General features: G+C 40.3%; 1 protein-coding gene across 1 annotated transcript in view; it reads right to left on the reverse strand.

The window, feature by feature from the left end:
• DSCAM (DS cell adhesion molecule) overlaps positions 1 to 13,652 on the reverse strand; it is an 836,416-nt gene that overhangs the window by 284,982 nt on the left and 537,782 nt on the right. The window contains exon 10 of the mRNA XM_063702725.1: positions 636 to 755. Within this exon, the coding sequence (XP_063558795.1) occupies positions 636 to 755 (120 nt within the window). The remainder of the gene's footprint in view (positions 1 to 635; positions 756 to 13,652) is intronic.

Raw genomic sequence — 13,652 nt, forward strand, 5'->3', positions numbered from 1 at the left:
CGAATATCTACAATGTCACCTAAAACCCAGGAGCTACTGTTCTGCATTAGAAGAGGAAACATGATTAGGGGTGCAAGCAGGGAACATGAGACAATCACAATAGGACATTGGGCATGTTTGTTTTTAAAAAGAGCATGCCAAGGAGATGACGTGTAATGTGTATATTCTAAGGTAAAAAGGGGAATAAAACAATCAATGATATTATCTTTAACTTTCTAAACCCACTCATCTCTCTAAATACTGGGGAAATAGTTTTCCAGCTATGAGTAGTTCTGACAATTTAAACTCACATCTCTTCATGTACGAGTGTATAGTGATCTCTAAGCAGACCATGGTTATGTAATACAGGTGGGCAAGGCAGGACTTCCTAAGTGCTGAAACAATCTACACAAAAGACTTCCATCCCTTTGTGGCCTTTCCAAGGGCATGTTATGTAGAACAGACACATTGTGAGTCTGAATAAAAACACCCAGGTGGATGACTAGGAATGTCTATGAGAGAATGACAGGCTTGGTGGAAACAGAGATACGTATCTACTTGCAAGGAACTTCTCTGGAAATCTAGAAATGCTTATCTAATCCTTTAGAACATAGCAAACGTTTGACAGGTAACAAGTAGATCAAGTAACTCCATACCTTTAGAGAATTTCCACACGATGGTAGGTACAGGGTAACCCTCAGCAGAACAATTGAGGATGACTGCTTTGCCGTAAATCCCGTCCTGGTCCCGTGGCTGAACCACAAACTTGGGAGGAACTGAAAAGAGAGAAATGTCACCAGTAATTAAGACTAGACCAGAAACTGAGTAAAGGTATGATTCTAAGAAACTGAATCATTTTAATGAATATTAAAATATGAAGACTGTTTCATATACATGGGACAATGAAAACACTATTGGCAGTTTGGGACAAATTAAGGGAGTCATTTCAGTGCCGAAAAATTTTCTGATTCATATCAATGAGCTTTTGTCACAGGTAAAAGCCCTTTGAACTAGGGAAAACTGGCCTCGAGGGAGGAAGTTTGACTAAATCAAAGGGATGGAACATTTTGCTTTTGATTGTGTTATCAAAAATATACAGAAATTCCCTCAATGGAAAATTGAATCAGAATCACCATTTAAAGAACAGATCAGGCTGGGCGTGGTGGCTCATGCCTGTAATCCCAACACTTTGGGAGGCCGAGGCAATCAGATCACCTGAGGCCTGGAGTTTGAGACCAGTCTGACCAACACGGAGAAACCCCATCTCTACTAAAAATACAAAATTAGCTGGGTGTGGTGGCGCATGCCTGTAATCCTAGCTACTCAGGAGGCTGAGGCTGGAGAATTGCTTGGACCTGGGAAGCGGAGGTTGCAGTGAGCTGAGATAATGCCATTGCACTCCAGCCTGGGCAACAAGAGTGAAACCCCATCTCAAAAAAAAAAAAAAAAAAATTAGATCAAATATATATTTGTGTCTCAAATAGTAATTATCAAATATAAGTATTCATCTTGGATGTGAACTGGTCAAAGCATTCGATGTTGATTTTTCCTCTACCAGGAGATAGAGTGAGCAATAATAGGCACCTCCTAAAGGCAATCGAGAATACAATGTGGGACTGAACTTTTCCCAAAATTCTGGTGAGAACACATAGTCCGTTATGCCAGAAGTCAGCACCATGGTGGGCCAAAGGGGGACTACGGAGAGTAGTTGCAGTGAGGTACCATAAAGGTTTTCTAGTGTGCCTATAAAAAACAAGATATTAAGTGACTGCTTATCTGGTGACTGTTGTGAGGTGCTGTAAAGAACCATCGCTACCTAAAACATAAACATGATTTCACTTAAAACATATCTCCCCAAAGAAAGCATATTTTTTGAGATAAGCCATTAGGATTTTAATATGTATCACATCTCTTAGAAAAGGTAGCATCTGAAGGTATTCTAATCCCCGAATCTTTCCCAGCAGATCAGCGATTCATTACAGAGTAGACTTTCAATGAGGCAGTCATAAACTATGTGAGAAGAGATGAATTATCTACACCATATAGTAGATACTTGGAAATTCCTGGTAAGCTAATCTCATCAGCCTTGCAAGATATAGAATTCTTAATTTTGAGACATAAATGTGAGCCTGTGTGTTACAGGTAGATAGAAACTCGGCTGCCACATATGATAGACTGAGAAGATGGTTAGGGCCTAAGTTAGCAAGGGGCTTAGAAGCTTGTTACAATGATCTGAGCCAAGGTGACGATCGCTTTGGCCATAAAATAACAAAGGAGGAAGGGAAAATGTCAAGACACAAGAAGCAGCCAGAGATGGAATTCACCGCAGTGTTTCTGGAGAAAACATTGCTTTTAATTTTCTAGCTTTACTTTCTGTAGAATGATTTACACATGAAGAAGCACCAGAAAATAATGACTACCAGCATAAAGCCAAGTGTTAAACACATTGGCTTGGTGTCCAGCTCTTCTATTTCCTGTTGGGCAATTTTGTGCAAACTGTAAAATGGCTCTTGGTCTCAATTTTCTTATCTGAAAATTGGAGATGATCATGGAACTCATTTTAAGGATTGTTAAGATGATCAAATAAATTAAGATTAGAAAAGTTCTCAGAACTGTGGAGATATTAAGTGCTGTAAGAGTGTTGATTAATTTAGTAAATGCAGGTATGTTTAGCTTTTACTTTTTTTTTTTTTTGAGATGGAGTCTTACTCTGTTGCCTAGGTGGAGTGCAGTGGCATGTTCTCTGCTCACTGCAACTTCCACCTCCCAGGTTCAAGCAATTCTCTGCCTCAGCCTCCTGAGTAGCTGGGATTACAGGTGCCTGCCATCACGCCCAGGTAATTTTTTTGTATTTTTAATAGAGATGGGGTTTTACCATCTTGGCCAGGCTGGTCTCGAACTCCTGATCTCGTGATCCACCAGCCTCAGCCTCCCAAAGTGCTGGGATTACAGGCGTGAGCCACTGCGCACGGCCTGACATATTCTTAATGAGCAAAGTTCCCAACTTGCAAATGAAATAAATAATTTACACAGCCAATGGGTTTCTGAGATATTGCTTAAGTGATAAGCAATGTTACTTCATGTAGATGGTATTCGGAGACAAAATGTATTTAAGAAAATGAAAATATATTTAAAATAAGATAATAAGGAATAACTATCTCTGGGTGAGGAAATTATCTCTAAGAAATATGGTAGAGATTATTTAGAGCTAAGTTTTCTAGTAAAAGTGACCAATCAACTCAAGAGCAGGTGACAAAGTTGAAGACACCATGTCAAAATTATTCTCTGCAGGGTGGAAGGAAAATCTGCAGCCATCCACATTCTGTGCTCCATTTGGCTCAAGTTCTGCCAAGAGCAAGAAATTGCTCATCAATGGACAGGGTAGAAAATCTCTTGTATTCCCTCTGGAAGCATGTCTAATCATAATTGATCCATTACCCCTCCCCTCAATTTGGTTCTAATCCAACAAAATGTTCCTTAAAATCTCATCAAAGAAGTTTATATGAGAAACAACCATAGAAATACTGTAAGTATGAGGTAGTTACAGATAAAAACGGTCCCTAAATTAGTAGAATAATTACCCCGTAACATTGAAAACTGTTTCTGACCCTGGTAGGAGTAGCCAGGGGATTTCCCATGTACACCTCTTTGCTCATAGACTGGAATTCTCTCTTCAGATACCCCAGTAATTTACAGTCACATGAAGACCTAAGAAAGAAGCTTCTGCAGTAAGTGAGCTTCCTAATTTTTATAGCAAAGAGAATGATTAATAGCTCAGATGTTTGGTCTTTGGCTGATATACCATGCAACTTGAGACCACCTTGAGGAAAATGCTATATTTTACTAAGTGCATGAATAAGCCAAATCATATACATTTCCTTTAAATTTTGACAGAAGACTGTCATGAATGTAAATATTCAATCCCTAAGTGATTTATTATCGTGTACCAGTGAATATGTAGGTCCCTTTCATGAAAGTGAACTTGTGAGTTACAATAAGAACTCTAAGACTGGGAACATCCATGTACTTACATCAGGAAGACCTGAGACCACACCCCTCAGATCTGACACCTTAAGAATATGCTTGGGTTGAGTTCTGCCTGGCAAAATTAGAGGTGATGGATTCCTGGGAAAAGTTGTAATAAGTTTCTAAACAAATTTCTTTGCCTGCCCAGAGCCTAATGTGAAGACAACAGACATATGGTCCCTTGGGGGTTGTCATCACTTTGAGACAGCTGCATCACCAGCTAAGATTAAAATTCCAGGGCAGGGGAGTGTCTGAATGAGGACCCAGTGTTTAACATGTAACTAATGACATCATTCTCATATGCTCTAAGCATATGAGAATGACCATTATCCCTAGGGACAACATAGTTCCCAATTTTTTAAAGTAAGCAGCAGTTTATTTTTTAAAAAGTGGAGATATTTTTTAAAGAAACTATTAATATTTGACCTAGATACTTTTTTTCTACAAAATGGCAGCCTAAGAAATTGTCCTAAAAGAATCAGGAGCCCCCCTCAAGGAGTCACTTAGTAATGAAAGTGAGCATTTCCTGAGTACTCAGTGGGTTTCAGGTACTCCTAGTTCCATCCTTTGACCCCTCCCAGAATTGCCCTCAAGACAATTCTTACTTTGCTTGCTTATTAAAGAGAGGATCCCCCACTGTGGCCCTCTCCTGCTTCTCAGGGTGTTGTCTTCAATCTTCTCCACATCTTACTCAACAAACCTCCTGAGCTATTTCACCCACTCCCATCACGATGATTGCCTTTATCTTCCCTTGGTGTGTAGAGCACCATATCCTTCCATCATTAGCTTATATCACAGGTACCTCTAATTCAAGTTTCCAAAATGGTACCTGTTCCTGTTCACCATCCATTAAGATCCTCAAAAAAGAAAAATGGAATTTCCTTTCATATCCTCTTCTTTCATTTCTTTTTATCAGGTGCTGATGATTATTTCTTGAAAATGTATCCTCAAATTCTCTGCATCTCCACTGCCACACCCCAGTCACAGTGAGTAGTCTGGTTATGTGGGAAAGGGGCACAGCCCCTCTGTCCACCCGGCTTCAGCACCTCTGGGAGGACAGCTCCACCTCCACACACTTTGCCAGGACACTGCACTAAGGGGATAGGGCCCTCTCTTTGCTGTCTCAGGCCTTCTCAGAAGTCATGAGCCTTTACCCACCTTACTGGTGCAACCCTGACATGTGAAAAACAATTGTCCATCACTAAGGGACAGGAGTCAGGGTATAAATTCTCTGCCTCTGCCTCAGTTTCCTCCGATCCAGTGGGGCAATTATGAGACCTGCTCTATGCCTGCGCTTCTCAAACATTAGAGGGCATCAGAATCACCTGAAGAGCTGATTAAACCACACATTGCTAAACCTTGTCTCCAGTGATTCTGACTCAGTACATCTGGGGTGGAATCCAATATTTTGCCTTTCTAATGAGCTCCCAGGTGATGCTGAGGCTGCTGGTACAGAGACCACACTTCAAGAACCACTGTTCTATGTGATTCCTTAGAAGGCTCCCAGTAGGAATGAGCTCCAGTTGCCCATAGCAGCAACCAGCTTATTAAAGCAACTTTTATTGATTTTTTTTCTCCCTTTCTAATCTCATTCTTTCCATTCTGGGATCCAGGAATGACATCCCAAATAAATAACCTGCCAGCCAATTCTGTACCTCACACTCTACTTTCAAGGGAACCCAACCTAGGACAAGGCCCATATTGCCTCTTATTTAGATTTCTCAGCCCCCTAACTGGTCTACCTGCCACGAACTGTCCCACTTGAATTCATTCTTCACTCAGGGACCTAAAGGATCTAAGACACAAATTGGATGATGTGACTTCCTTGCTTAAAAGCATCCCATATTCCCATGGCCCTTTGGTATAATCCAGACTCTTGGGATATTTTAAAGGATTTTTATGACTTGAGCCCTTAGTCTCCAGTTGCATTCTGTGACATTCTCCTCTTGCAGGCTTTGCCCCAATTATTCTAAAACCCCATCTATTATCCAGTTCCCAAGACCATTCTTGCTGCTGCGTCTTCACAGAGGCTTCTTCATGTCTGTTTAATAAGTTCCCATTCACCATTTGCATCTTAGCTTAGCACTCACTTAGTCAGGCCCATTTTTTTCTGATGCTGTGGATAAGATTAAGTGCTTCTCTGAGCCCTTAATTACTTACCATAGCCTGTATTACACTCATCTGGTATTGCTGTTTAACAGTCTGTCTCCCATACTAGGCTGTGCATGCTATGAGAACAAGAACCATTCCTTTCTCACAGGCCATGGTATGCCCAGCGCATAGCACAGATCTGGAGTACAGAAAGCACTCTGCAACTATGTGTTGAAAGGACATATGAATCAATGAATGTTATTACTTCAGTTTTATAGACTAGGGAAACGGAGCATGGCTAAGTTAATAACACAGATCAGGGTGACCCCCAAAGCCTGAGGTCTTTGAGAAGAGTGGACCCAATGGAAGTGCCATCTGAGGGACAGCAGAAGACAGCCTCATAGGAGGACTCTGGCCAAGAAGATACAGAGCCTGAGATGGAAGGATGTGAAGCCTTTGGGACTGCTGCCGTTTGGGCCAAAACTTATGACAGAACAAAAAGACCACCAGTACTCTATACTGTCTGGGTGTATAATTCCCCAAAGTTGTTGGTTTCCTTTTTTAAAGATGATATTTAGATTTCCTTTTATTAGTATAACACATTATTTAGTATATTGTGGTGAGCCTGCTTGCCAATATAGTTGGTTTTCCAATAGAGCATGATATGGTTTGGTCGTGTCCCCACCCAAATCTCATCTTGAATTGTAGCTCCCACAATTCCCACATATTGTGGGAGGGATCCAGTGGGAAGTAATTTAACCACGGGGGGCGGATCTTTCCCATGCTGTTCTCGTGGTAGTGAATGAGTCTCATGAGATCTGATGATTTTATAAAGGGGATTTCCCCTGCACAAGCTCTCTCCTGCCTGCCACCATGTAAGACATGCCTTTCACGTGTGGAACTGTGAGTCCATTAATCCTCTTTTTCTTTATAAATTAGCCAGTCTTGGGTATGTCTTTATCAGCAGCATAAAAATGGACTAATACAGAGCGGTTTTTCTGGTGGGGAGGAAGAGTAATTAAAGAGATGAATAGGTTCAACTACATAATTACATCACGTCTCCAAGACGCAATATGGCTAACCTTGCCAAACACTTCTCTGAATCATAATTACCTGAACATAACCAGCAATCCTGCCTCCCCAAAAAGAACAATTTGATATATATTCCAAAATACCAAAATCTTGTCATGGGATCCACATAGGCTGAGAGTATCTGAAGTTTCAAATAGGTTTCTTTGAGGAAGTTTACTCCTGGTGTTGCCTAAAATGAAGGTTGTTTAAAACACAGAGGTCTTTGGCTTGATCTGCTTATTTTGTGTGTGTTGGTGGGGGGTGGATTACTTCTGTTGTTTTATTTTTAAAGAAATAATACTACGGTTATAATAAGACAGGCATTTTTCTAGTTTTAAATGTAGTTCAGCGTTTTATGTTTGGAAGCCATGGCTTCTAAGTTGCTATATATTTCCAAAGAATGAATTTAGGTTTCCCTAGCTGTAAACCTGGGCAGAAATTCAGTTTTAATGAAAGCCATTTGGTGGAGGTGGGAGGGGGTGCATGCATAAATACCACCATTCTCTACTTGGTGACATTTACTTGAGATGGGACTTGGCCAAAGTCTAGGTAAGATTTAATTTACGACACTGACAATTAAACCTATTGCTTTCCCATCATTCTGAGAATAGATGGCCTGGCCTCTGCTTATATCTCTGCCTTACACTTTCTGTCCTCTCTTACTTAACAGGAGGCACCTTGGGCCTCTTGCTGGGCTGTGAACACACAAAACTCACTCCACACTCAGTCTTCAGACTTGTTGGTCTCTCTGCTTGGAACTCGCTTCCTACAATTCCCTAGGACGTACGCCTTCACTTCAGTCAAGTCTCTGCTCAAAGATCTCTCCCGAAAGCCTTCCCCTGCCCAGCCTACCTAAAGTACTATTTTCATCCCCATCTTTCTCAATCCACGCACAACATGTTTATTTTTCATAGTCCTTGTAGATAACTGACATTGTTTGTTCATTATCTCTTCCCTTCACTAGAATTTGAACCTTAATGGGCAGAGACTTGGTGTCTTTATTTTAATCATCATGGTATCCTCGGCACTCATAACAGCACCTATTATAAAACAAATATTTAAGAAATATTTTGTGTAAGAATGAATGAATGAATGAAGTAAAATCATAGCATGAGAATTCTATCAAAAATTGGATCAACAGATGGCAATAAAATAGCAACCTTCTATGATTTTCATTTTTCCTGTCAACTGACAGTCAACTATTTTAGCCAATGTGCTTGTTTCTCCATGTGGCAGTTCACCATTAAAAGCCAGAAACCATAGACCCATCAGAAGATACAAAAAAGTGTGAGAAAACGGCCCTCCTTTGGAATCACAGATAGGAACTGTTGTGTTGGTGCTTTCCTGTGAGTGGTCTAGAGACCACAAGAGGAAGCAAAGGGCAGGAGTGCTCTGTCATGAAGCCTAATGCTTTATTTCTAATACCTTAATCAATGCCAAGGTCACTCCACTGAGCAGGATATCAGGGAAACCATCAGTCCACTGTCATAAGAGCTATGAGATTTGGCTCTTATTGGCTCATACATAACAGCTAAGAGATTTTTGTTTTTGGGGTGTTGTTTTTGTTTTCTTATATTTTCCTCAAGACAACAGCTAATTTATTTTAGATCAAGTCTTTACAAATCTTCCCAGTAACCCAGGCTATCAAACAATGTGCTAAGCTTTACAATGACCCCAGGTCAAACTTTTCTTATGCAGCTTCCTCATGTCACTCAGCCTTCAGTATCAAGCTTGTACTTAAGGGAATGTGGTGGCTGGTTTGGTTTTCTCTATCCATACTATTTAAACATTCTCCATATTAGCAACGAGGCTGTTTCACTTTACCATTTGTGTGTTCACTGGAGTAGCATTTTTCATTGCCCTCAAGAACTTTTCCTTTGTGTTTACAATGTGGCAAACAGTTTGGCATGGGAAGCCCAACTTCCGGCCTCTCTTGGCTTTCAAATGCCTTCCTCACTGAATGCAATCATTTCTGGCTTTTGATTTAAAGTGAGAGATGCGCAATGATTCCTCCTCTTACTCAAACACTGGAGACTGTTGTGGGGCCATTCATTGGCCTAATTTCAATATTGTTATGTCTTAGGAAGTAGGGAAGCTGAGAAATGGTCAATATTGTTGTCTTAGGAAATAGGGAAGCTGAGAAATGGAGACTGGGAAATGGATGGTTAGTAGAGTGGTCAGAACACACACAACATTTATCGATTAAGTTTGCCATCTCATATGGCTACTGAACAATTATAATAGTAACATTATAATAGTAACACCAGAGATTACTGATTACCAATCACCATAACAGACATAATAATAATGATAAAGTTTCAAATGTTGCAAGAATTACCAAAATGTGACATACAGACACAAAGAGAGCACACACTGTTGGAAAAAATGGTCCCCATAGACTTGCTCCATGCAGGATTGCCACAAACCTTCAACTTGTAAAAAATGCGATATCTCGGAAGCACAATAAAGCAAAGTGTGGCCGGGCATGGTGGCTCACTCCTGTAATCTCGGCACTTTGGGAGGCCAAGTGGGATGCATCACCTGAGGCCAGGAGTTCGAGACCAGCCTGGCCAACATGGTGAAACCTTGTCTCCACTAAAAATAAAAAAATTAGCTTGGCATGTTGGCACATGCCTGTAATCCAAGCTAATCAGGAAGCTGAGGCAGGAGAATGGTGTGAACCCGGGAGGCAGAGGTTGCAGTGAGTGGATATTGGCCCATTGTATTGCAGCCTGGGTGACAGAGCAAGATCCCATCTCAAAAAAAAAAAAAAAAAAAAAAAAGGAAGAAAAGAAAAGTGCAGAAGCTCTTTAGTTTAATTAGATCCCATTTGTCAATTTTGGCTTTTGTTGCCATTGCTTTTGGTGTTTTAGACATGAAGTCCTTGCCCATGCCTATGTCCTAAATGGTAATGCCTAAGTTTTCTTCTAGGGTTTTTATGTTTTTAGGTCTAAGGTTTAAGTCTTTAATCCATCTTGAATTAATTTTTGTGTAAGGTGTAAGGAAGGGATCCAGTTTCAGCTTTCTACATATGGCTAGCCAGTTTTCCCAGCACCATTTATTAAATAGGGAATCCTTTCCCCATTTCTTGTTTTTCTCAGGTTTGTCAAAGATCAGATAGTTGTAGATATGCAGCATTATTTCTGAGGGCTCTGTTCTGTTCCATTGGTCTATATCTCTGTTTTGGTACCAGTACCATGCTGTTTTGGTTACTGTAGCCTTGTAGTATAGTTTGAAGTCAGGTAGCGTGATGCCTCCAGCTTTGTTCTTTTGGCTTAGGATTGACTTGGCGATGCGGGCTCTTTTTTGGTGCCATATGAACTTTAAAGTATTTTTTTCCAATTCTGTGAAGAAAGGCATTGGTAGCTTGATGGGGATGGCATTGAATCTATAAATTACCTTGGGCAGTATGGCCATTTTCACAATATTGATTCTTCCTACCCATGAGCATGGAATGTTCTTCCATTTTTTGTATCCTCTTTTATTTCATAGAGCAGTGGTTTGTAGTTCTCCTTGAAGAGGTCCTTCACATCCCTTGTAAGTTGGATCCCTAGGTATTGTATTCTCTTTGAAGCAATTGTGAATGGGAGTTCACTCATGATTTGGCTCTCTGTTTGTCTGTTACTGGTATATAAGAATGATTGTGATTTTTGTACATTGATTTTGTATCCTGAGACTTTGCTGAAGTTGCTTATCAGCTTAAGGAGATTTTGGGCTGAGACGATGGGGTTTTCTAGATATACAATCATGTCATCTGCAAACAGGGACAATTTGACTTCCTCTTTTCCTAATTGAATACCCTTTATTTCCTTCTCCTGCCTAATTGCCCTGGCCAGAACTTCCGACACTATGTTGAATAGGAGTGGTGAGAGAGGGCATCCCTGTCTTGTGCCAGTTTTCAAAGGGAATGCTTCCAGTTTTTGCCCATTCAGTATGATATTGGCTGTGGGTTTGTCATAGATAGCTCTTATTGAGATACGTCCCATCAATACCTAATTTATTGAGAGTTTTTAGCATGAAGGGTTGTTGAATTTTTGTCAAAGGTCTTTTCTGCATCTATTGAGATAATCATGTGGTTTTTGTCTTTGATTCTGTTTATATGCGAGATTACATTTATTAATTTGTGTATATTGAACCAGCCTTGCATCCCAGGGATGAAGCCCACTTGATCATGGTGGATAAGCTTTTTGATGTGTTGCTGGATTCGGTTTGCCAGTATTTTATTGAGGATTTTTGCATCAATGTTCATCAAGGATATTGGTCTAAAATTATCTTTTTTGGTTGTGTCTCTGCCCAGCTTTGGTATCAGGATGATGCTGGCCTCATAAAATGAGTTAGGGAGGATTCCCTCTTCTTCTATTGATTGGAATAGTTTCAGAAGGAATGGTACCAGTTCCTCCTCGTACCTCTGGTAGAATTTGGCTGTGAATCCATCTTGTCCTGGACTCTTTTTGGGATCTAATTAAACTAAAGAGCTTCTGCACAGCAAAAGAAACTACCATCAGAGTGAACAGGCAACCTACAAAATGGGAGAAAATTTTCGCAACCTACTCATCTGACAAAGGGCTAATATCCAGAATCTACAATGAACTCAAACAAATTTAGAAGAAAAAAACAAACAACCCCATCAAAAAGTAGGTAAAGGACATGAACAGACACTTCTCAAAAGAAGACATTTATGCAGTCAAAAAACACATGAAAAAATGCTCACCCTCACTGGCCATCAGAGAAATGCAAATCAAAACCACAATGAGATACCATCTCACACCAGTTAGAATGGCAATTGTTAAAAAGTCAGGAAACAACAGGTGCTGGAGAGGATGTGGAGAAATAGGAACACTTTTACACTGTTGGTGGGACTGTAAACTAGTTCAACCATTGTGGAAGTCAGTGTGGCGATTCCTCAGGGATCTAGAACTAGAAATACCATTTGACCCAGCCATCCCATTACTGGGTATATACCCAAAGGAATATAAATCACGCTGCTATAAAGACACATGCACACGTATGTTTATTGAGGCACTATTCACAATAGCGAAGACTTGGAACCAACCCAAATGTCCAACAGTGATAGACTGGATTAAGAAAATGTGGCACATATACACCATGGAATACTATGCAGCCATAAAAAATGATGAGTTCATGTCCTTTGTAGGGACATGGATGAAATTGGAAATCATCATTCTCAGTAAACTATCAGAAGAACAAAAAACCAAACACCGCATATTCTTACTCATGGGTGGGAATTGAACAATGAGAACACATGGACACAGGAAGGGGAACATCACACTCTGGGGACTGTTGTGGGATGAGGGGAGCGGGGAGGGATAGCATTAGGAGATATACCTAATGCTAGATGACGAGTTGATGGGTGCAGCACACCAGCATGGCACATGTATACATATGTAACTAACTTGCACATTGTGCACATATACCCTAAAACTTAAAGTATAATAATAAAATAAAATAAAATAAAAACAACAACAACAACAACAAAAAAGAAAAGTGTGATAAAATCAGGTGTGCCTGTGTTTATTGAATGCAGTACATTGTGCATACGCTATGCTGTTGGGGGTCTGGATTTTGTTGTCTTCCTTTTTAGTGTCAAATATTGCTTGTGCACACAATTAACTTACTAGTGGAGAAGTTTTATCTTGCCAAGAATCTTCTTAGGCTCTTTTAGGGCTGGTCTAGAGTAACCCTTATGCTGGGGATAGATTAGTCCTATTCCTAGGGTGTGGCATTCCTGAGATTTCAGCTGAATTCCCCTATTCTGGCTAGTTAGAACTCCAGCATTCCTAAGCAATGTGCAACTTCTGCTAGCACCCTGTGCATGTGAAGAACAGTATTCAGCTGAAACTGCAAAGAAGCCCTGTACAGATTTCTAGAGACCTTTCTTTGAATAGCTCCCTAATCTCCAGTAGCTTGTCCTTCAATACCCAGTAATCATCTTATTATCTTTCAATTTCTCTCTCTGTTTTCTCCACCTGCCAAGATCACTGTGATCTATTTGGGCTCTGCACTCTCTGTCATGTGCAGAAAGTACCCCAAGCAGCTATCTGGGGTGAATTTGGAACTCACTTCATGCACTTTGTTTTGTTCCTGAAAGCAGTTCTTATATATATTAGACCAATTTTATAGTTGGTTTGTAGTAGGAGGATAAATGTGTTACCTGTTACTCTGTGATGGTCCTATTAGATAATTTTTGTTTTTCCACTTCTTTGACCCAAAACATCCCCCTCCCTATAATTTTCAATCATTTCTGTTGGTGCTACCTACTGGAGCTTCACACCATAGTTGTTATTATACTACTTTGAATGTACTACTGCACTGGTACAAAGAATTCTGGTTGCATTCACTAACTCAAGGACTTTGATCCTGTAATAATCTCCTCTTTATCTTGCCACATATTTTTTTCCTCTCTACTGGCTTATTCTCACAAGCATAAAGCAGACTGTAAAGTATCCAGTCTTAAAAATAACTCC

This window comes from Gorilla gorilla, chromosome 22 (assembly GCF_029281585.2).
Source record: "Gorilla gorilla gorilla isolate KB3781 chromosome 22, NHGRI_mGorGor1-v2.1_pri, whole genome shotgun sequence".
Taxonomy (NCBI): Eukaryota; Metazoa; Chordata; class Mammalia; order Primates; family Hominidae; genus Gorilla; species Gorilla gorilla.